General features: G+C 46.9%; 2 protein-coding genes across 6 annotated transcripts in view; one reads left to right on the forward strand and one right to left on the reverse strand.

The window, feature by feature from the left end:
• The window catches only part of PROSER2 (proline and serine rich 2), a 40,411-nt gene extending 17,807 nt beyond the window's left edge, over positions 1-22,604 (reverse strand). Inside the window, exons 1-2 of one of the 5 annotated variants that reach the window (XM_049100868.1) lie at positions 22,558-22,604; positions 409-627 (exon numbers count right to left, since the gene is read on the reverse strand). In XM_049100868.1, the coding sequence (XP_048956825.1) occupies positions 409-546 (138 nt within the window). In that variant the 5' untranslated portion in view covers positions 547-627; positions 22,558-22,604. Of the gene's footprint in view, positions 1-408; positions 628-15,081; positions 15,223-22,165; positions 22,256-22,368; positions 22,394-22,481; positions 22,529-22,557 lie in introns of those variants that run through there. The other 4 variants (XM_049100862.1, XM_035713005.2, XM_025445203.3 and 1 more) reach the window with 4 other exon arrangements.
• On the forward strand, positions 20,432-22,841 carry LOC125752948 (uncharacterized). The gene is made up of 3 exons (XM_049096667.1): positions 20,432-20,469; positions 21,807-21,910; positions 22,069-22,841. Exons 1-3 carry the CDS (start codon positions 20,432-20,434, stop codon positions 22,839-22,841), a joined length of 915 nt encoding a protein of 304 aa, XP_048952624.1.
• The last annotated feature ends 178 nt before the right edge of the window (positions 22,842-23,019 follow it).

The following is a 23,019-nucleotide window of genomic DNA, read 5'->3' on the forward strand; positions in this document are numbered from 1 at the left end:
GCCCAAGGTGGGGCTCGATCTCACGACCCCGAGATCATGATCTGAGCAAAAATCAAGAATCCGATGCACAAACCAACTGAACCACCCAGGCTCCCCTCTTTTCAGTCCTTTGAGCTGAAAGGTAGCAGGCCCCAGCTGGTGTGTTAGGGCCTTCAGGGGCATGGTTTCCTTGGGGGGCTCAGCAGCCAGGTTACTGGCTGCAGCGTGAGATTCCCTTTGCTGCCCAGTGGAGTGCTCCGCATCTGGGCAGACCTTAAGATGATTCCAAATAAAATGCCACTTTGCAAAGGAAGTGTGCCGAGATGTCAAGCTAGTGAACCCAAGAGGATGTTGTGAGATATTCCTCACTAGGGAGGGGCCTGGCGCAAAAATCACCCAGCCGGAGCATCGGAGAAGACGGTCACTCACCAAAGTCAAACTCCTAGAGCGGGAGCTGCTGCTTCGACTCCCCAGGCTGTCCCCTCTGCTCAGGTCGCTGAGCCCGCAGCTGGGGGACACATCCGAGTCCATGTCCGAAGAGTCCGACTGCTGGCGGTTTACAGGCATCCCCACAGACGCCCCGGCCGCTGGCCCGGTCACAGGAGGCGGGGAAGGGGCCAGGGTGCCATTCTCAAGTAGCCACTGCGTCTGGAGAAACCAAGCATAGGGGTTAGAGTCTACACAGTGAATGCCAGGTCCCCTGAAATGAAGGCCTCCGTGTGGGTCAGAGGTCACCTCGATTGGCAGCCTCAGCTGTCAAGATGAAGAGAAGCAGGAGCCCCTAGATCAACCTGTTTGCTCATTTTCATCTCTTCTTTATACCCCTTTCCATCATGGAAATGTGAATCATTTTTTTAAAGATTGATTGATTGATTATTTATTCATGATAGACAAAGAGAGTGGCAGAGACACAGGTAGAGGGAGAAGCAGGCTCTCTGCGGGGAGCCCAATGTGGGACTCGACCCCAGGACCCCGGGATCACGACCTTAGTAAAAGGCAGACGCTCGACCACTGGGCCACCCAGGTGTCCCAAGGTGAATCATTTTTAGGGAAAAATGGGACATAGTAACAGTTACTTTCTTGCTGAAACATGGATAGGATAAGGTTCTTGTTCCCTCCTTTGCCCTGAGGACCTGTACTCTCATGCTCTTTCCCACTCAGATACAGGATTTCCCCAGGCTCTTTATTGATTCTAGTCTCTTCTACCTCAGACACCAGAGAATTATGGTTCCTCTTCCAGCTTCGGTGCAGTTCAGAGCTGAGTGAGGTGACAAGAGCTAGCAAATTGCGAATGGAAGTCTGGGTGACATCTCTGAGACTCTAGACTCTCTGGGGGCCGTGATGCTCTTGCAATTTCTACATAAGATACGAAGGTACCGTAAGTTAATACTACAAGGAAGTTCATATTTTTACTTTCGGGAATAAAGACAGCGAAATTTCCCCTACCAGCCCCTTGGTTTCACACTCTCTTTTAGCAGGAAATTCAGCTCAGTCTCTGAACAATGGACAATGGAGTTCAACAAAACCTTCTAGAAGACCAAACAAGATTAATAGGGAATAAGGGAATAAGCCTCTTGTGGAGCTTTAGGGCCAGTGGAGAGATATGAGCCCACGTCATTCATTCCTAAACTGAAAATACTGCCAGGTGGTCTTATGAGCCCCTGTAAGAATTCTGCGGGGCATGTGAGCTCAGATAACCATGGGCACAAGTGTGTGTGTGTGTGTGTGTGTGTGTGTGTGTGTGCACGCTTGCATGTGCATCCATTTTTAACAGAAACAAACATCTGTGGAGAAAGTCCAATCAGTACTGAATACCTCTGGGTGGACTTTGCCATTTAAAACTTCAAAAATTACTGTGAGATCTCCTTAGGGAAATCCTGAAGGTGTGAGAACAGCTTAAAAAGGAAACTATTCCTCGCCTGGCTTCTCTTCATTTTTTGGGTGAATCAGCCCAAGTTAACAAGCAATTTAAGAGCAAGGCTAGGAAACAGAAGATTTTGAGCTTAGATATGCTTTTTGGAAGTTGCCATTATTCTAAATGGTTAAAAAAAAGACCAGAAAATTTTAAGTTTTTTTTTTTTTTTTAAGATTTATTTAAGGGAGAGAGAGAGAGTTCAAGCAGGGAGTGGGGGGCAGAGGGAACAGGAGAAGCAGACTCCCTGCTAAGCACAAAGCCTGACGCAGGACTGGATCCCGGGACCCTGAGATCATGCCATGAGCTGAAATCAAGAGTTGGACGCTTTAACCAACTGAGCCATCCAAGCGCCCCAGAAAACGTTAAAGGCTTTAAAATTTGTTTAATAGGAAGCAAGCCTAAACAAGGCACAGACTTTATTTAAACTGTCTTACGTAACCAATAACATGTCACATCCCTGGGACTGTGAGTGTCGGGGGCCTGGGTGAGGTGGGTGGGAAATCTAGAAAAGACCCACCGACTCTCATTCCTGAACTAAGTCACCGGTCCCAGGAAAGGATGGAGATGCGGGGCAGTCAGTCTTCCCCCAACACAACAGGGGGGTGAGGATGGGGCGGTGAGATGCTGATTAGCCCCACGCGAGGCAGGAACTCAGCGGAAGTGCCCTGTCTTTGGGAAGGGCCTGGAATTGTGCAACAGGCCTGTGCGTAGGAGCAGCGCTCTGAGGTGTTCACAGTTCGGCTGGAGGGCGCTACCTTCCCAGCACGTTGGAGAACACACCTTTTTTCTTGTGTTACTGCAATTTTAAAAGTTATTCGGACACCGTAAAACTGTAACATTTAGACTTTTACAAATTGCTGTCTTAAAAGAATATGAGGAAGCTGACCAGAATTCTCCAGAAGGCAGAGGTTGCTGGGGAGAAAGTGCAAACCTTGATCTGAAATCCTTCACAGGTTCAAGGTGCCAATCTTCTGTGATCTCTCTCTCTCTCTTTTTTAAGAGTTTATTTATTTATTTATTTGAGAGAAAGAGAGCACAAGTGGGGGGGGCGCACAGAGGCAGAGGGAGAAGCAGGCTCCCTGCTGAGCAGGGGGCCGATGCGGGGCTCCATCCCAGGCCCCCAGGATCATGACCTGAGCCGAAGGCAGACACTTCACCGACTGAGCCACCCAGGCACCCTCCTCTGTGATCTCCTAAGACATCTCCCTACTCCTACTTCCCTGGGAACTAAAAATATGGAATCGCATGTGGTCCCCTGTGGAGAGAGGAGTCTTCTGAAACAGAAGGGAAAGGAAGCGGCCTTCTTTCCTGGTCTGCACTGGGAAGAGAGCAGGGCAGACAGGTTGGACAGGAGGGACTCCCCCACTCCTAGGAGACAGCATGAGCATGGGAGGGAGAGACAATCTCAAGCAGACTTTGTGCTGAGCTCAGAGCCTAAGGTGGGGCTCGATCTCATGACCCTGAGTGGAAATCAAGAGTCCGGTGCACAAACCAACTGAGCCTCCCTGGGGTGTCCCTCCTTTTGTAACCCTTTGAGCTGAAAGGCAGTGGCCCCTTGCTGGGATGGTCATTACTATCCTAAAATATTTAGGATCCTTGTCCAATCACGGGTTCACCCGTTGGGTTAAGAGATTAGCCCCACAGGTGAAGAAGCTGACTTCTTACCCGAGGGCAGAACCAGCCTCACCAAGAAGTCCCAACAAGCCTGACACCAGGAGCAGAAATTTGAGCCTCTGTCCACTTTTTTTTTTAAACTTTATTTCAAGAGAGAGAGCAAGCAGGGGAAGGGGCAGAGGGCGAGGGAGACGGAGAATCTCAAGCAGGTGCCACAATCAGTGCAGAACCCGATGTGGGGCTCGATCCCAGGACCCTGAGACCATGACCTGAGCTGAAATCAAGAGTCGGACGCTTAACTGACTGAGCCACCCAGGCGCCCCCAAGCCGTGCTCACTTTCTGTTTATTTTCTTACCCTTCCTGTGTTTATTTCCTCATCATTTACTAGTAACCTCCTTGTTTGGAAGGGTCTAATTTATCAGTTGAGCAGAGACAAGGAAGACAAGGCCACAGATGATCTACGGTCTCAGTAAATCTACACCTGGTGAGCACGGCAGGTGGGAAGAACAGCAGCTATGGGGCTGGAGGGCTCCTGGGGCTGCTGGGGCTGTGGGAGTCAGGCAAGTGACTCCCCCCCCCCCAAGTGAGTGCCCTGCAGCCAACAGAGGAAGGCGGCTCTTTTTCTTCGTCTTCCTCGTGCATTCCAGAAAGATCTAGAATGACCCAGACGTATCCAGCATGAAGTGGCCTTCGCCGTCACCCCACGCCACCTCTGTTCCTACCCATCAATACACGCTTCACTTTGAGGCCTCGCTTCCTTTCTAGGCCAAGCACATTCTTCAGATATTTGCTGTTTTCCTATCTCACCTGGACCAGATTCCAGGTGCCAGGCAACCACACGTGAGTCAGAGGAACCTGATGTGGGCACCGGTTCTTAATTCGGTAAGGTATCCGGCCTACTGAACACGTGGACGGGGGTAAAGCCTGAGCAGGTGTATTTCTTAAAGGCACCGCACACAGTTCTGCTCACAGCAGGGGCCCCACTCAGTGCCTTACGGGGACCACGGGAGCTCAGAGCAAGGGGTGCCAGTCCTCCTGGTGGTGGTCAGAGACTTCACAGACGGTGACAGCAAGGCCAAGCCCCCCTGAGATGTTTGAGATTTCAGGAAACAGTCGGTCAAACCCATGACGATGTGCATCCCGAACAGAAGGAAAAGAATCAGCAAACGCGCGGCCCCACACGTGGCTGCAGGGGTGCTGGGTGCTGAGCACTCAACTTAGCTGGAGCACAGGACGAAAGGAGCGGGAAAGGCGCGGAGGGAAGTGCCAACAGAGGGCAAGGTGACCAGGGCGAAGAGACTGTGCCCCAGTGGAGAGCCGTGGTGGCACGTGCGGCTCACACGGGTAAGTCTGGCACCACTCTGCAGGGTGGACCCGCAGCAGAGCTGGAAGTAATTATAACTGAATACCTTGCATTGCTTATTTTTAAAAAATAATTTGTTGGTTCTTTAAAAAAAAGATTTATTCACAGAGACAGAGAGAGAGGCAGAGACACAGGCAGAGGGAAGCAGGCGCCCTAAAGGAAGTGCGATGCGGGACTCGATCCTAGGACCCCAGGATCACACCCTGGGCCAAAGGCAGATGCTCAACCCGAGTCACCCGGGCGCCCCTCACACACTGTTTACAACAAGCTGGGGCAGGGGCAGCTGAGTGGTTTCCAGGACACGTTCCGTGTGTGGGAAGAGCAAGGGCAAGACCAGAGTTGCATCTGCCTCCACTTGTATAAGGCAAGAAATGAGAAAATACCTATGTTCGTGCTCCTGTGTGCAGAGTCTCTCTGGAAGGACAGACAGAAATGTGGTCGCAGGGACACCCGGGTGGCTCAGTGGTTGAGCGCCTGCCTTTGGCCCAGAGCATGATCCCAGATTCTGGGGTTTGGGTCCCACGTGGGGCTCCCCGCATGGGGCCGTGCCACCACGGCTCTCCACTGGGGCACAGTCTGCTTCTCCCTCTGTGTCTCTGCCTCTCTCTGTGTGTCTCTCATGAATAAATAAAATAAAATAAAATTAAAAAGTACTCGCAGCGGCTACCCGCGGGGAGGGAGAAGGGACAGCCAGGAGGTGAGGGTAAAGACAACACCTGCACCTGCACGAATGATCTTTTCTGTCGTTGAGTGCGGCGCATACTCACCATCCAGTCGGGTTCAGGAGACAATCCGAGCAGCTATCCAGCTGTTACCAGTTCACATGAGAGACGATAAAGACCTGGAAACTACTGTGGCCGTAAAGTTGGAACAGAAGAATGTGAGAGATGAGAGAGAAAGGACTGTGAAATTTTCATGACTAACGGGCAGGGCGGGAGTGTGTTTCAAGAACAAAAGAGACGGGAACCCTGGCCACCAAAAGCCGCAACTGAGTAAAGGCTAAATAAACATTGTCCAGTGACCTCCCCAGCGGAGGTGACCTTACAAGGACCCAGCAGTAGACATGACCCAAAGCCCCCACGGTGGGCCAAGGCGTGGATGGGAGGAGTGGGGTACCTAGCGAGTCGTTTTAGAAGATGGGGTGTTGAGAGGGTGGGAAGGGTGAAACAGGTGACGGGGAGGAAGGAGCACGGGCTTGTGATGAGCACCAGGTTTTGCATGTTGAATCACTAAATTGCACACCTGAAACTAATATGACACTGTTCATTAACTACCTGGAATTAAAATACAAACTTAAGGAATGCCTGGGTGGCTCAGTTAGGGAAGTAGCTGACTTTTGATTTCAGCTCAGGTCTTGATCTAAGGGTCATGAGTTCAAGTTCTGGGCTGGGGCCCACAATAGGCATGAAGCCTACTTTAAAAAAAAATGAAATAAAATAAAAACTTAAAAAAAAAAGTTAAGGTGTGATGGGAAAGATAAAAAGGCAGTTGCTACAGGTATAACTGGGTTGGAGAAAGGTATTTTGAGTCACTGGTTTTGTTTACCTATATATTTTTTAAAATATTTTATTTATTTATTCATGAGAGACACAGAGAGAGGCAGAGGCAGAGGGAGAAGCAGGTTCCCTGTGGGGAGCCTGACGTGGGACTCGATCCCAGGACCCCGGGGCAACCACTGAGCCACCCAGGTGCCCCTTGTTTTGTTTTTAAGAGTTGGAGAGGCCTACTGATTAGCTAAGGGGAAAAGAGAAGTTACAAGCCTCCTGAAGAAACTCTCATTTCCAGAGTCTGCTGGAGGAGAAAAGGAGGCCTGCCTGTTCTATTGAGACTATTTCAGATGCTGAATGCTGTATGAAAAATATCTCTATGACTCTCTCTTCCTTGCAGAAGGTAACTGTCTGGTCATAAAAAAATGACCAGGGTAACTTGAAAAAGAACCAAATTGAACTTAAAAAAATTTTTTTTAATAGCAATTTAAAAACTCAAGTGGATGGGGTAAACAGATGATTTAATATACTGAAGCACTGGGTGAATTTAATATTAGGCACAATTTTTAAATAAACTTCACACAGGATGAGGGGAGAACTTCTTTTAACCCAATAAAAATATCCAATAAAAATTACAGCAAACATCACACTTACTGACAAAATATTACAAACTATTCTCATTACCACCGCTGCTGTCCTCTATAATATACTGTATTTAAGTCCTACCCTACATATAAGAGAAGAAAAAAATGCATAAGGATTGAAAAGGAAGAAACAAAACATTAGTATTTATGCATAGTTATGGTCTTTGTAGAAAACTCCAAGAATCTCATAAATTATTAGAATCAACAACTGATTTTTACAAAGTTGCTGGATATAAATCAATATACAAAAAAGTCAATTTCTATTTGCTAGCCACAAACAACTAAACTATAAACAATAACAAAAACTTAAAATTGCATAAAATAAAACAGCATAACGTATACCTATGTATATGTATTATATTACTTAGATTTGCAAAAAAAATGCAAATAATAAAAGGTTACTGAAAGTCAGTAAGGAACTAAGAGATACCACATTCAGGACTGGAAGAGTCAATATTATTAAGACAAGCTATTCTCCTAAAATTGAATTGCTCTGAAGCTATAGATGTGGGTTGTCCAATAAACTCTAGCCATATGTGGTTACTTAAATTTAAACTAATTAAAATTAAATTGAAAGATTCAGTTCCTCAGCTGCACTAGCCACATTTTAAGCATTAATTAATGGAAAATTTCCATCATCCTAGTAAGTTCTGTTGGACCATGCAGCCAATGGAGCAATCAAAATCACAATAGGGTTGTTTTGTGGGAAATCCAACAGGCTGGGTTTTAAACTTCTTAGGGGCTTAAAAAAAAAAAAGGAGAAAAATGCATTGGGAAGAACAAAGAGCTAAGAACAACCAGCAAAGTCCTAAAGAAGCTGGAGGAACTGGCCTCATCAAGCTTCCAGAGTCATTATAAAGTAATAGTAATTCAGATACACCCATGGAACAGACCAGAAAGCCCAGAAATTGTTTGATACACATGACAAAAATGTTTTCTTAATTTGTAGTTTGAGAATTTTTTAATTTTAATATAGTTGACTTCATCAGTCTTTTGGTTTATGGATTTTGCAAACTTAGAAAGGCCTTTCCTGGGGCACCTGGATGGCTGAGTCAGTTAAGCATCTGACTGTTGGTCTCAGCTCAGGTCTTGATCTCACGGTCCTGAATTCAAGCCCCACAATGGGCTCGGCTCCATGCTGAGCATGGAACCTACTTTAAAATTTTTAAAAAGGCCTTTCCTATTCAAAGGATATAAATGAAATACTTCTCATATTTTCTTCTTAGCATTTTTATGGTTTCAGTTTTCATATTTTAATATCTGATCCAACTTGAATGTATCTTTGTGTGAAGTGTGGAAGGATCTATTTCCCCATCCCCAAGCCCAAATGGCTATTCAAAATGGCAGTAACTCAAATACCAAGAATTGAAAAATTCATCTTCTCCACTGTTTTGAAGTACTAAATGTTATCTTCTGCTAATGTGGTAGGTTCTATTTCGGAATTTCCTATTCTGCTCCATTGATATTTCTGTCCATTAGGATTCAAAACACCACAAATCCTAAGGCGAAAATTGCAAAGAATCTATGTAAAAATGGAAGGCACTCTAGGCCACATTAACAGAAAAAGAGGTAGGCTGGTGGAAAGACATTTTACGGTCTCACAAAAGAAACTGCTAGCTAGAATATACAAAAAACAATTCTTGTACACCAACAGGAACAAGACAGGAAACTCATCAGAAAGAAGCACAAACAAGGAATATGATTAAGCAGTTCAATGAGAGGAAACCCAAGTGACTAAGAAGTATGTGAGAGGCATTCAATGTTGCTGGTAAACAAAAGAAGTACAAGCTAGCCCTACCATAAGACATTAGCTTATACCTACAGGATTGGCAAAAATTAGACAACTAAAAAATAACAAATGCCAGCAAAAATGTGGGGAAACAGGAACCTTTGTGTACCACTCACTGTTGAGAGTGTGAAATTCATACGACCTCTCCATGGAGCAGTCTGGCTGTGCTTAATGCCTCAGTCAGAAGCAATCAACTGGACAGTGGCATGGATAGGTCCTAAAATATTTTGAATGAAAAATTATAATCAGATTGTTAGCACAATTCCATTTATTTAAATGTAATACACCCACACCACTGTATTTTATATCCATATCCAGGAACACATGCCAGTGGCTGGGATGGGAGGGCACAACATGAGTGTCCTAGAGTACACACCTGGTCTGCCCCATTTGCTGGGTGATATCGTTTTTTTTTAACTTTTTTTTAAAAAGATTTATTTATTTGACAGAGAGAGCACATGTGCATAAGCAGGGGGAGCAGCAGGCAGAGGGAGAGGGAGAAGCAGTCTCCGTTGAGGAGGAGGGAGGGAGCACCGTTCCAGGACTCTGGAATCATGACCTGAGCCAAAGGCAGATACTTAACTGACTGAGCCACCCAGGTGCTCCTGGACAATATCTTCTTGTTTCCTTCGTGTACCTATCTCCTTTGACGGAAGAAACAGAAAAGGTAGATGAGCTGGAGGTTTGTAGATCCATGATTTATCAGGAAAAAACAGAAAAGGTAGATGAGCTAGAGGTTTGTAGATTCATGATTTATCAGGAAAAAACAGAAAAGGTAGATGAGCTGGAGGTTTGTAGATTCATGATTTATCAGATCATTCCATCACCTGGGAAATGTCTGCAAGGTCCAGCACCAAAAGAGGTGATGCAGAATCCAGACGCGTTTGGAATTTATGAGGGAAGAAAAGACCTATGTCATTTAGAAAACCCAGGGCGGGGCACCCCCTGTGGTGCAGCGGTTTAGCGCTGCCTGCAGCCCAGGGTCTGATCCTGGAGACCCAGGATCGAGTCCCGCGTCAGGCTCCCTGCATGGAGCCCGCTTCTCCCTCTGCCTGTGTCTCTGCCTCTCAGTCTCTCTCTCTCTCTCTCTCTGAATAAATAAATTTAAAAAAATGCTTATTAAAAAAAAAAAAAGAAAACCCAGGGCAATGTAGGAGGGAAGCACTTTCAAAGGAAGGAGAAACCACAAAGATAAACTTTGCCCAGGTCACAATTTAGCCTGAACTTCACCAGGGAACGGCTGACCCAGTTTACTGAAGAATCTAAGCTGGGACAAATAACAGTAAGTTCCCTCACGTTCAGCTGTTGGGCTTTGTACCTCCTAGGTGGGGAGAAGGGAATCCTACCTGTCGGGGGTTCGATGCCCTGCAGACAAGCTAAACAAAATCACGAGGGTGATCCCTGCCTCTGCTCGATCTGCTCGTGAATGGAGAAATGACCCGTGTCACCGAGCGATGTAGAACTAATGTTTGCTTAGCAAAAAATTTTAAAGTGTCGGTGACACTTTAAAAAGAGACCTGCTCCAGCTCATTGCCAAGGTAAACTCTTTACGAAAGAAAACACCCAGGTTGGGCCCTAGGATGCAGAACTCCGGGACCTGTTGTTTACAGATCCTCACTCTTTGTCTAGGTCCCACCATTTGGCAACAGCGCTAAGATTCAGTCAGCAGAAGCACAGCTGAGCTGGGAAAGGGGTAGAAATTATCTGAGAAACACCAGGCTGTGCAGGAGGGTGAGTGTGCACACCTGTGAATAACAGGAGCAGGATCACTCCGCACCTGAGTCCCACTGTTCCATCAGCCCAGTCTCTCCCACTTCCATCCACAGGAGTTCTGTGAAGACTTGTTCCAAAAAGTAGGAAAACAATCCTAGCAAAGGAATTCTCTTTAAAGCTCTATCCTGGGGACGCCTGGATGGCTCAAAGGTTGAGCATCGGCCTTCGGCTCAGGTCGTGATCCCGGACTCCTGGGATCGAGTCCCGCATTGGGCTCCCTGCATGGAGCCTGCTTCTCCCTCTGTCTGTGTCTCTGCCTCTCTCTCTGTGTGTGTGTGTCTCATGAATGAATAAATAAAATCTTAAAGTTATATCCTGAGCAATCCCAATATGACAATTTAACAGCCAAGCCACTTTCAAAGGTAGGGGTTGTAGTAGGGTTTTTTTTTTTTTTTTTGGACCTTCAAGAACATTAAAAATGAAGCCGTTTCATAGTGGGAGTGGTTTCTGAGTCACTACAGCTCATTATCATGAATGGGCTTTTTCATATGGTTAAGCAGTGGGTGAAAATAAAGAGAACAGCCATTTTCACCGGAATGTACACACTCCTACATGAAATAAGCAGTAAACACAAAATAGCCTTTGTCGGCCTTAATGCTAGTAGCTCCTGACAACATTCATTCATGTGAACACTAATGCATGTGATAGGCACTTTGTTCTGATTTACTCAAACAAAAAGGCAGGAGTCCTACTTTTATCATTTCTATCTGGGTCTGTGTTAATCCCTATGGTTAGGAGTGCCTGGGTGGCTCAGTGGGTTAAGCGCCTGCCTTCAGCTCAGGTCATGATTCTGGGGTCCTGGGTTTGAGCCTCACGTCAGGCTCCCTGCTCAGTGGGGAGTCTGCATCTCCCTCTCCCTCTGCCCCTCCTCCTGCTGTGGTCTCTCTCTATCTCTCTCTCAAATAAAACCTTTTTACAAAATTAAATTAAAAAGTCTATAAAAAATTAATGGGTTCTTTATAACATGAAATTAACTAGAAGACGAAGCTATGAATGACACCGACTCTTTTCTAAGATTTTACTTTTAAGTAACCTCTCTACCCCCACGGTGGGGCTCACACTCAAATGCAAGATGAAGAGTCACATGTTCACCGACTGAGCCAAGCAGGGGCCCGTTCTATTGTTTTATTAACCCAATCCATAATTGAGAAGGAAACTGAATACTTACATTTTCTTTTCTATTATTCAACTTAATTAGGGCTTTAACAAAATTCTTAGACTAAATGCACCATTTCACTTCTCCCCTAAAGATAATTTACCAGATTAAGTCCATAAAAATGACTTCACAGCGGGTGTCCCAGAACAGGTGATGGTTCTGAGAACGGCTCTGGGTTCCCGTTCCCCCTGCACAAGCGGCACAGGGGCTGCACGGACGCACACAGAGATGCCGTGTGCACTGCGGGTCTGGGGCAGGGTGGGGGGGACAGTAGCTGTTGGTCCCACATGTTGTCTTCCAAGTTTTTTACTCTGAAAACTCATGTTAAAAATAAAACAAATATGGGGATCTCTGGGTGGCTCAGTGGTTTGGTGCCACCTTCGGCCCACGGCATGATCCGGGAGTCCCGGGATTGAGTCCCACATCGGGCTCCCTACATGGGGCCTACTTCTCCCTCTGTGTCTCTGCTTCTCTCTCTCTCTCTCTGTCTCTCATGAATAAATAAATAAAATAAAATAAAATAAAATAAAATAAATAAATAAATAAATAAATAAATAAATAAATAAATAAGTAAGTGGCGCCTGGGTGGCTCAGTTGATTAAGCATCCGACTCTTGGTTTCAGCTCAGGTCCTGATCTTGCGGTTGTGGGATTGAGTCCCACGTCAGAGGTTCTGTGCTCGGTGCGGAGTCTGCTTCAGATTCTCCCTCTCGCTCACACACACGTACTCTCTCTTTCAAATAAATAAATAAAAACTTAAAAAAAATAACAAAATGAATACAGAGTCCGACATTCACCAGTGAATCGCCAGGACAGAAAGAAGCTTCTCAAGATCCAGGGTTACTTGTGCTACCACAGGCCTGGGAGAGCTGGCACAGTTTCTGTCTCCCCAGTTTTACTGCCAAAGGTCCTCCTATCTGTAAGAACACAGGGCATTAAGGTGTCTCTAGAACCCCGCCTCACCGTATCTCTTCCAGCCTGTTTTCCACAATATAAACCCTTTTATCCAGCCTGGTCTGCTTAATACTCTGCGTAATCATGGGCCGGGTGTTGACGGCCTCCCCTGTGGCTCTCCTCCAAAGCCTCGCTCAAAAACTCAACCAAACCTCAAATCTTGCTTCCTGATGTTGCTCATCACTGACCTATCCACTCACTCCTTCACCACTATGGGGTCTATTTCACCACTGGTGGACGACATCCCACAATCTTTGTCACTCTGATGCAAGCCAGTCGCCTCAGAACATTAAAACCCTGCAAGGAATCGTTTTTCTTCAATTAGACTGCAAGCTCCTTGTGGGCAGAGCTCTCTCTCTCTCTCTCTCTCTCTCTCTCTCTTTTTTTCCAATATAGCCACAGGACTTTGGAAAACATTTGTCACAAAACAGAGACGGACTCTTCAGTACTTAGCAACATTTAAATTTTAAAACCATCTTATTATTATCTTTTAAATTAGAGTATCCTTCCAATAGACCTTTGATCTAAAAGAAAAGCTTCAACATATATGAGTCCTGTCAAACACACTAATTTCACTGGGGTGACCATCCTTTATCCCCCTATCATAGCCATAGACCAAAGCAGTCAAATTTAGAAGAAATTACTCTCACAACCAATATATTTCAATCAAGGGCAAATGGGGCACACAGGGGAAGTCACATTAAATACAGTCATGGAGGAGATGCTTCACTTAGCTTCACAAATTATGATCTATTAAAAACTCAGCCCCAATAAATACATCAGACGCACCAAACCGGTAATGCTTCCCAATATTAACATGTAATAAATATCAGTGTAAATGCATGCATGTGTACATCTATGGGTGTAATCCATGCCCAAGATTAACTTAAAAAGTAAGCCTCTAACAAACAGCTGAAGTAAAATAAATATGTAGTGACTATTCTTTATTGTAGGCTCTTTCTCAACGTCAAGAAAACAAAAACCTTGGAAAGGCAAGAAAGCTTCCAAAAAACACTCACTGAGCCAACTGGAAAATGACAACTGGACCCCAGCCCTGAAGATCAGAGGAAAGTCCTTTTCAGGTAGGAACTGGTTGGTGCTGGGAGTTTGAAACTTAGTTTTGTTCTGGAATTTTAAAATGTTAATGCAGCCAATGGTTTAGCATCCCTTATACATGACTTTTTGTTTTTTCTCTGATTGGGTTTTCCCCCCCCACCTTACCACTGAAATGTCTTCTGTAAGAATTTAGGACCTTAAACTCTAACTGGCACTCAAGGGTATTAAATACAATTACACATTTTAAAGGCTAGTAATTTTACTTCCCCAGAACAATTACCATGCTTTCATTTAGACTTTTTTTTTTCTTTTGAAAAGCTCTTTCTGAACGATGTCAAAAACCAAGATTGTCTCAATTGTGAATAGTTTCAGCTATTTATAGGAGATGGTAATTTACTTAGGGCCACAAAGCACATGAGAGTAAATGATGCACCCACACGTAAGCAAACAAGTTCACAGCAGAGGCCTCACCTAGCGAGGCTGGGCTAACAGGCCCTAAGGAAAGAAGTCTCCTGTTATCCGTTTCCTATCACTGAACAGAAGATGTGGAAATTGGATTTCTTTTTTTTTTTTTTTTTAATTTTTATTATTATTATTTTATTTATGATAGTCACACACAGAGAGAGAGAGAGAGAGGCAGAGACACAGGCAGAGGGAGAAGCAGGCTCCATGCACCGGGAGCCCGACGTGGGATTCGATCCCGGGTCTCCAGGATCGTGCCCTGGGCCAAAGGCAGGCGCCAAACCGCTGCGCCACCCAGGGATCCCGAAATTGGATTTCCCTAAAGTGAAACCTCACCTGAAAATAACCTTGACTAGATTCCAGGTGAGTTCCTTGTTATAAAATGGAATGACCCCTGCAACACGAGGAAGCAAACAGAAAAGCACTGACAGGAGCAAAATCTAGTTCTATCTGGTGAAATATATACCAAGATGGACACCTCAAATTTAATTCTTAGCTCATCAAAAAAAAAAATTGACATTCTATATGCTTATTGCATATTTCTGGATTTCTGGATTCTTTAGGAAATTAAAAAAAGAAAAGAAAATCTCCACTCAACTTTTGCTTTTGTTAAACAAGCTTGTGTGCTTTCTCTGAATTTATTCAGCAAATATTCCCAGAGCACCCACTGCATGCTACAATAGTGAGACAAAATGTCATACTTTTTACTTAGAACTAATAATTATGCCTTATTATTAAATAATATGATTTCTTTCTGAGAAGCTCAAAAGAAAAGCTGTTTCTTTGATCCTCACAACGAAAGTAAAGGTGAGGTAGAGAGTATGTTCATCTAATATTGGCATTTATAACACCTGGTTAGATTGGAAGTGATCTGATTGATATATCTTACCTCATGTTGAACAGATTTAGATCCAAGTCAGGGGGAGCAAAGCTCACACAAGACATCCTGCTGGTCAACCCACTGTACTGGATCTTTAGCCCTATCTCCCAAGGCCTTTGGGAGCCCTCCTTCTGTGGATGTATATAGAGAGGCTGCCTTCTTCTCCCCAGACTCTTCCTAGACACCTCCTGGCAACACCATCGGTAAGGACTTTCATCCTGGAAAAATGGGAATTAGCTAAGAAACACAGTATTTAAAGGCACTGTGTTTTTATGTGAGTTTTCCAGTTTGCTGACTACGTTCTAACAATGGTTGAAAAGGGAAGGGTCTAACAAGCAGCCCACAATTATTAGATTGAATCATATGAAGTTGTTATTTGTGTAGGCCAAAAATAGCTGAATATCAGTAATTTTATATGGCTAACCTAATGTTCCTGGAATAGAATTGATAAATAGTCATGGGGACAAAAAATCCTTAAAATGAAATTGTGGTTTAAGTATGATTTTACTACATGTTAATACAGAAATGTTTTTTCCCCAGAAGACACCTCTAAAATCACAATAAGAGGGGCGCCTGAGTGGCCCAGTCTGTTAAGCATCCAACTTTTAAAAAAAATATTTTATTTTATTTATTCATGAGAGACACAGAGAGAGTCAGAGACATAGGCAGAGGGAGAAGTGGGCTCCCCATGGGAAGCCCAATGAGGGACTCTATCCCAGGACCCTGGGATCACGATCTGAGCCAAAGGCAGACACTCAACCCTGAGCCACCCAGGTGCCCCTAGAATAACGCTTTTTAAAACTCTTCTTGCACCATCTCTTTGACATTTGACATTTTCAATGCCATGCCCTTGCTTGCACCATCTTATCTCCTATTTCTATCCTCCCTTCCTCAACCCTGAACATCTTGTTCAATGTCAAGCTACTCCCTGTGTATACAAAAGTCTACTTCACAGTAAAGCCAGAACACAAGACCTGCTGTCATAACCCAACCGACAAGCCTTCCATGGTTAATGCCCCCAGATACAAGGCTAAGCAATTCAGCATTCAAACCACAGCCACAATTGTACCACTCTGATTTTCCAGTATCTTCCCCCTGTTGACCCAGCTCCAACGTTACATTCTCCCTTACATGTTCTGATGTCCTGAAGGAAAAGAATATCTCTGTCTTCTCCTCCCAAAAGAGAGCAATGGGCCTCTGCTATGAACATTTACTCTATCTCCTTCATGGGACCATGAATTTTTCAAAGGCAAGGACCACACCTTACCCATCTCTACATTCCTTTGTGCCCACCATGGTAGGAACTTAAATGCTCACTAAAGCTCTTCAAATCCTCTGAATCTTTCCAGAAAAAAACCCAAGTGCACCAGCTTGGAAGGAAGCAATCGACCAAACTCAGCTGGGTAGTCCAGTGCAAAAGAGCACAAGCATCATTTTTCTCCCCACAAGACAGTTCTTGTAAGTAAACTGTGCAACACAAACTATTTTAAGTACACTCACAGATTTCGGTGTGTAAAAGAAAGCTCGTGTGAATCCTTAATTTGTAATCTTCAGTTTCAAGGTCTGAGGGGCCTAGAAGTCATTTAGTCCTACCGCAACTTTCACAGACCAGGAAACCAGGTTCTAGAAACACAAAGTGGTGAACCCAATGAAACATGGGGCAGCCTCCCTCACCTCCCAGCTGAGGGCTGCTCTTTTTCCTTATGCCAGGCTCTCCTAATCTGTTAATTAAAAAAAAAAAAAAAGGTATCTGCAGACATCAAAAAGAGAAGCATATACGGACTGGTATGTTTGTATTCCCAATGACTGGCTCAGTGCAAAAGTGCAATGCAGGTGGCCAGTCTACAAATATTGCTGAATGAACAAAGGAACAACCCAGGCCTTTGGAACAATAACTAACATAGGAAGAATATTAAATATTTCAAAGCACTAGTCAGACAATTAGTCTCCTAGGAGGAGCAGCAGAAGCCTGAAAAAGAAAGCAGAGGAAAAACCCCTAAAACAACAGAATGAAGGTTTGAAAAGGAACATCGTACAAACCAAGCCCTATAAAAATAACTACTCTCACTCCCATGCAGGATTTTGGCAACATAAAAGCTAACACAGAAGAGAATCAAGTGCTTGAATAGATATTTCTCCAAAGAAGCCCTCTAAGTGGCTAACAAGCACTTGAAACGATGTTCAACATGATTAGTCACGAGGGAAACCCTAATCAAAACCACAGTGAGATACCACTTCATGCCCACTAGGATGGCAATTTAAACGCACACACACATGCATACAGACAATAACAAGTGTTGGCGGGATGTGGAGAAGCTGGAACCCTCTATACATGGCTGGCGAGAATGTAAAATAGTGCAGCTGCTCTGGCAAACAGTCTGGTGATTCCTTGGTGGGTTATATATAGCATTGCTGTGTTACTCAGGAATTCTGCTCTTAGGTATAGACCCCCAAATTTATTTTTTTATTTTTTATGTTTTTTCAAAGATTTTATTTATTTATTCATGAGAGACACACAGAGAGAGAGAGAGGCAGAGACACAGGCAGAGGGAGAAGCAGGCTCCATGCAGGGAGCCCAACGGGGGACTCGATCCTGGGTCTCCAGGATCACGCTCTGGGCCGAAGGCAGGCACCAAACCACTGAGCCACCCGTGCCTCCCTAAGACCCCCAAATTTAAAACAAGTGTTCAAACAAAAACTTGTACATGGATGTTCATAGCAGCACTACTCACAACAGCCGAAAGGTAGAAACAACACAAATGTCTATGAACTGATAAATGGGTAAGCAAATTGTGGTCTATTGAGGAAATATTATTCAGGGACTTTAAAAAAGGGACTGAGCTGTGGCTCCGTGGGGTGAAGCGTCTGCCTTCTGCTCAGGTCATGATCTCAGGGTCCTGGGATGGAGCCCCGCATTGGGCTTCCTGCTCAGGGGCGTCTGCACCCCCCTGCCCCCACTTGTGCTCTCTCTCGCTCTCTCTCTGTCTCAAATAAATAAAGTATTTTAAAACAAATAAATAAAAAGCGATGAAATACTGATGCATGCTATCACATGGATGAATCCTTTAAAAAAAAGATTTTATTTATTTGAGAGAAAGAGAGAGAGAAAGCACAAATAGCGGGGAGGAGTAGAGGGAGAGGGAGAAGCAGGCCCCCCCTTCCCCCACCCCATCCGAGGTCATGACCTGAGCTGAAGGCAGAGGCTCAAGCAACTGGGCCGCCCAGGCACCCCCAGATGAATCCTGAGAGCACTGCTAAGTGAAAGAAGCCAGTCACCATACTGTATGATTCCATTTATATGCAATACCCAGAACAGAGAAATCCATAGAGAAAGAAAGCAGATTAGTGGTTGCCAGAGGCTGGAGTAGGAGGCTGGAGTCGAGGAAATGGAGAGTGACTCCTTAATGGGAATGGGGTTTCCCTTCAGGGTGATGAAAAACTTCTGGAACCAGATAGTGGTGATGGTTGCACAACATTGTGAATGTCCTTTTTCTTTTTTTTTTTTTTTTAAAAAAAAAAACACTTTAAATATGTGTAGTTTACTGAATGTCAATTATACCCCAGTAAAGACTTAAAAGAAAATAAAAGTGATAGGAAAAAAAAAAAAATCAAGCCAAGATCCACAACAGCAACAATGAAAAGACCGCTTCTGGCTATATTACATCAGGCAAAAGAGATTAAATAGATGAAAGTATGTAATAGTAAAAAGTTCAATTCCTATTAGACCCTGTGTAGCTACCAATATAAATTTACAAACGTGCTGTGCACTGTTACATATTCACATACAAAGTTTCAATACACAGTGTCTCAGGATATTTTCTAGCTCAAAATACAAGGAGAGAGTGACAAATCCCCCATGATAGTGTTATGTTTCCATATACAGATCTTCCTTGATTTATCTCATAGGGTGTCATCCCGATGAGTCCATATTAGGTTGAAAATGCATTTCATACACATAACCTATCTAGCCTACCTTAAATGTACCCACAACACTCATATTAGCCTACAGTTGGGCAAAATCCTCTAATCCAGCGGGATGGGTGCAGGATGGGTGTCGGGACGGGTGGTCCCTTGTGGTCGCTGGCGGCCTGGAAGCTCTGGCTCACTGCCCAACATCGAGAGAGGACTGAACCAGGACAAGATCCAACTTCAAAATCCCCAGGACAGTTTCTACTGAATGCCTATCACTTTCTCGCACCACTGGAAAGTCTACACATCATCAAGTGGGGGACCATCTGTACCTCTCTCAATTACTGGCCTGTTAAGCAGACACAAAGTTAGTGAAGAATAATTCAATTAGTAAGGGTCATGGAATGGGTATCTGCGGACCTCTACAGGAAAAAAAAAAAAAATTAAAGCCTTCTCTACCACATAGGATGTGAGTGTACTTAATGCCACTGACTTATCCACTTAAAATGACAACTTTGAAGTTATATATGTTTTGCTCCGATTTTAAAAAAGATTCGAGTCTTCGCACTGCTAGCTCTTTAGAAATATCCAGCCTGAAGATCTGCATTCATAAGGCGCTATCACAGCTCTCTCCAACAAGGTGGAATGTTCTGCTCTCCACATTCCTCTGCCGCCAATCCTGACTGCATGGATTGTAAACCCAGCACCTACTTTCTTAAAATAGGTTTCAATACTGGTGCTGCGAGCCTGGGAGGAGGTGGGGTGGGGGGTGGGGACAAGGGCATTCATTGAGAGGCACAGCCTTTTGCTGGCTCTCCACGGACAGGGGCTACCAGCAGTGATTCCACTCTACTGACCCGGCTGTGCCAGAGCCTCTGTGGACAGAGGCTTCTCTGCAAGGGCCAGCAGAGTCCCTCGAAGATTCAAGAGGGACGGACGAGCTGCGGTGCAGCAGGGCCAGGGCGGCAGACTCATCCTCCCGAGAGCACGCAGGCAGCTACGAAGCCGATGGAAACTGAAATGCAATGCTGCCCTTGAGCAAAGCAAAGAGCTCAAGTTCTGGGATGCTCCTAGGATTCCCTGGCACCTACCCCTGAGTGGCCTCCGTGCCCCTGGCGGCTGTCCCACAATCATGTAGATAAGAGGCACCTGAACTTCTCTTCCAGAGGCTCCCCTGTTCTTAGCTCGGCTCCACCCGAACCTTTCACCTTGCTCCCTTTAGGCTTCAAGGCTCCACTCTACCTCGCGTAGTTAGTTATTTGAGATGATCTTTAGAATCAACACAGGGTGCCAACCACAGACTCCTTAGGTGTCTGAGAACTTTGGAACCGGGGCCAGGTGTGTCTTCAGCTCCCATTGAAAGCTCACTTGATCTGCTTTTAATCAGTTTGGGCCATATGGCTGTTATCTAGATACGTCTGTGTGCCCAAAGATGAACTCAGTACTCGGCATGGTGAAGGTGGGGAGTCTCCAAAACCCCTGCATGAAGTAACCAGTGCTCCGTGCCCGCACTAACGTAGGCAAGGGGGGCCGTCACGGGGCCTGACACACCCACATCTTCTCAAGAGCAGGTCTCATCTTCCCAACCTTCTCGAAATGATTACTAGCCAATGTTGCTCTGATTTTGAGTAACACAGAAAATGTGTTACTTTTAGATGATCAGCGTCCAAAATTTTCAAAGAAAAGCTCATTTGAAACCCTGCTACCAAGGAATCTATCCAGTCACTTAAAAGTGCCTATTATTGGCCTGGGCAAGAAAACGCACTGGATTCCATACATACACCGTCAAGTTTGGCAGGAGAGATTTTAGGCAACTTCCGTCCTTCCCACCCAATCCCAAGTAAACAAGGCATTTGTTTGTATTTCCACATTGGCCTCATGAACGAAAATACCTCCTCCACCTAGAAAAACAATCTCTAACATTCAGGCATGGAATTTGAGGGCTAACTTTTTAGTGCATGGGTCCCAAGTATGCTGTGCAGAAAGAAAGAAGAAAGAAAGAAAGAAAGAAAGAAAGAAAGAAAGAAAGAAAGAAAAACGGTAGAAACGTATCTTTAATAAACCTTTCTCCCGTGAGCATCTTTCTCAAGTTTACACTGACACCTGGCTTGGTGTTTCTGTATCTTTCAGAAATACAGATTTAAAGAAAAAAAAAAGTTCTCCATTAAAATTGGAGCCAGAAGGACTTTTCTCCCTGCAACAGATCTGAACGTTTGTTTTACTCTCTTTGGAAGGGTGGTCGGGAGGGGGAGAGGCACCAAAAAAAATTACTTTCCTTTACTCACTGCTAAGTTTTGTACTCTATACCAACTATCCTGCCTGGCAAAGAGTTAAGAATTTTCTGAGGTTAGTTCCTGCGGTTTAAAAAAAAAAAAAAAAAGTCCGATGCTTAAATTTAGACTCCGTAAAACAATACTGGGAAACTTTCAAAGCCTTGGAGAAATACTGGAATTTATTGTATTGCCTTTTGTTAAACTGCATCGCACGGGCCACTGTTTCTTCTCCCGTTTACATCCCTCCCGGCCCCCGACTCGCTCACGGCGGGTCCCGGGCACTCCCACCTGATCCGGCTACCTGCCGTGGTCGGGGGTGGGGACGAAAATCCAGGGTCACCTTGCACGGGACGCGAGTGGAACAGGTGGCTCCGGGACAGGCTCCCCGGACTCCGGGACCCGAGGGCCGCGGCGGCGACGCGGGCGACGAGTCTCCGCCGACTCCGGGGAGGGGCCGCGCGCCCGGGGAAGCTGCCGGGGGCACGGGGCACCCCGCAAGCCCCTGCGCCCGGAGTCACACACGCACCTCGGACACCTCTCACCCCCCAGCAGGCCAACCTCCCGGCCGAAAAGCGCCGCGGCCCCCCACGCCCTCCCCGACCTGGGGCGCACGCGAACCCCCGAACCCACTAAGGAGGCGCCGGGCTCCCCCGCGGGTGAAGGGAGCTGCGCGTCTTGCCTGAGCTCCGGGAGGCCGGGGCGCGGCGGAGGAGCGAGGGGCGCGCAGCCGGGGCCGCCGCAGGCAGAGGGGGCGCCCTCGGGGTCCGCCCGCCCAGCCCGAGCCCGAGCCCGAGCCTCCGTCCGCCCTCTGCAGACGCGGGCGCTCACCGACGTGCCAGGCGAGGCCCCCCGCTGCCAGGGCGCCCGCCCGCCGCTCCGACCCCGTCGGGGACCCGAGAGTCCCTACTCACCTGGAGGGAGCCCCCGCCGCGCCCCGGGGGCCGCAGGTGCCCACGCGCAGTGCGCGACCCGGAGCCCTCGCGCCGCCTGCTGCCCGGGCCGCCCGCGCGCTCATGCCCGCCGCTGCGCGCTCACCCACCCGCCCGCTGCGCTCACCCCCGCCCGCTGCGCGCTCACACCCACCCGCGCGCTCACCCCCGCCCGCTGCGCTCACCTCCGCCCGCGCGCTCACCCCCGCCCGCTGCGCTCACCCCCGCCCGCGCGCTCACCCCCGCCCGCTGCGCGCTCACCCCCACCCGCGCGCTCACCCCCGCCCGCTGCGCTCACCTCCGCCCGCGCGCTCACCCCCGCCCGCTGCGCGCTCACACCCACCCGCGCGCTCACCCCCGCCCGCTGCGCTCACCTCCGCCCGCGCGCTCACCCCCGCCCGCTGCGCGCTCACACCCACCCGCGCGCTCACCCCCGCCCGCTGCGCGCTCACACCCACCCGCGCGCTCACCCCCGCCCGCTGCGCTCACACCCACCCGCGCGCTCACCCCCGCCCGCTGCGCGCTCACACGCACCCGCCCGCTGCGCTCACCGCCGCCGCCGCGCGCCCTCCTCCCCCACTCGCCGCCCTCCCGCGCGCTCCCCCCCACCCCGGGGCTCAGCCCCCCAAAAAGCACAGCGCGTGCCCCGGGCATGTAAAGGGACAGGCCGGGGATCCCTGGGTGGCGCAGCGGTTTGGCGCCTGCCTTTGGCCCAGGGCGCGATCCTGGAGACCCGGGATCGAATCCCACGTCGGGCTCCCGGTGCATGGAGCCTGCTTCTCCCTCTGCCTATGTCTCTGCCTCTCTCTGTGTCTCTCATGAGTAAATTAAACTAA

Source organism: Canis lupus, chromosome 2, assembly GCF_003254725.2.
Source record: "Canis lupus dingo isolate Sandy chromosome 2, ASM325472v2, whole genome shotgun sequence".
NCBI classification, from domain to species: Eukaryota; Metazoa; Chordata; class Mammalia; order Carnivora; family Canidae; genus Canis; species Canis lupus.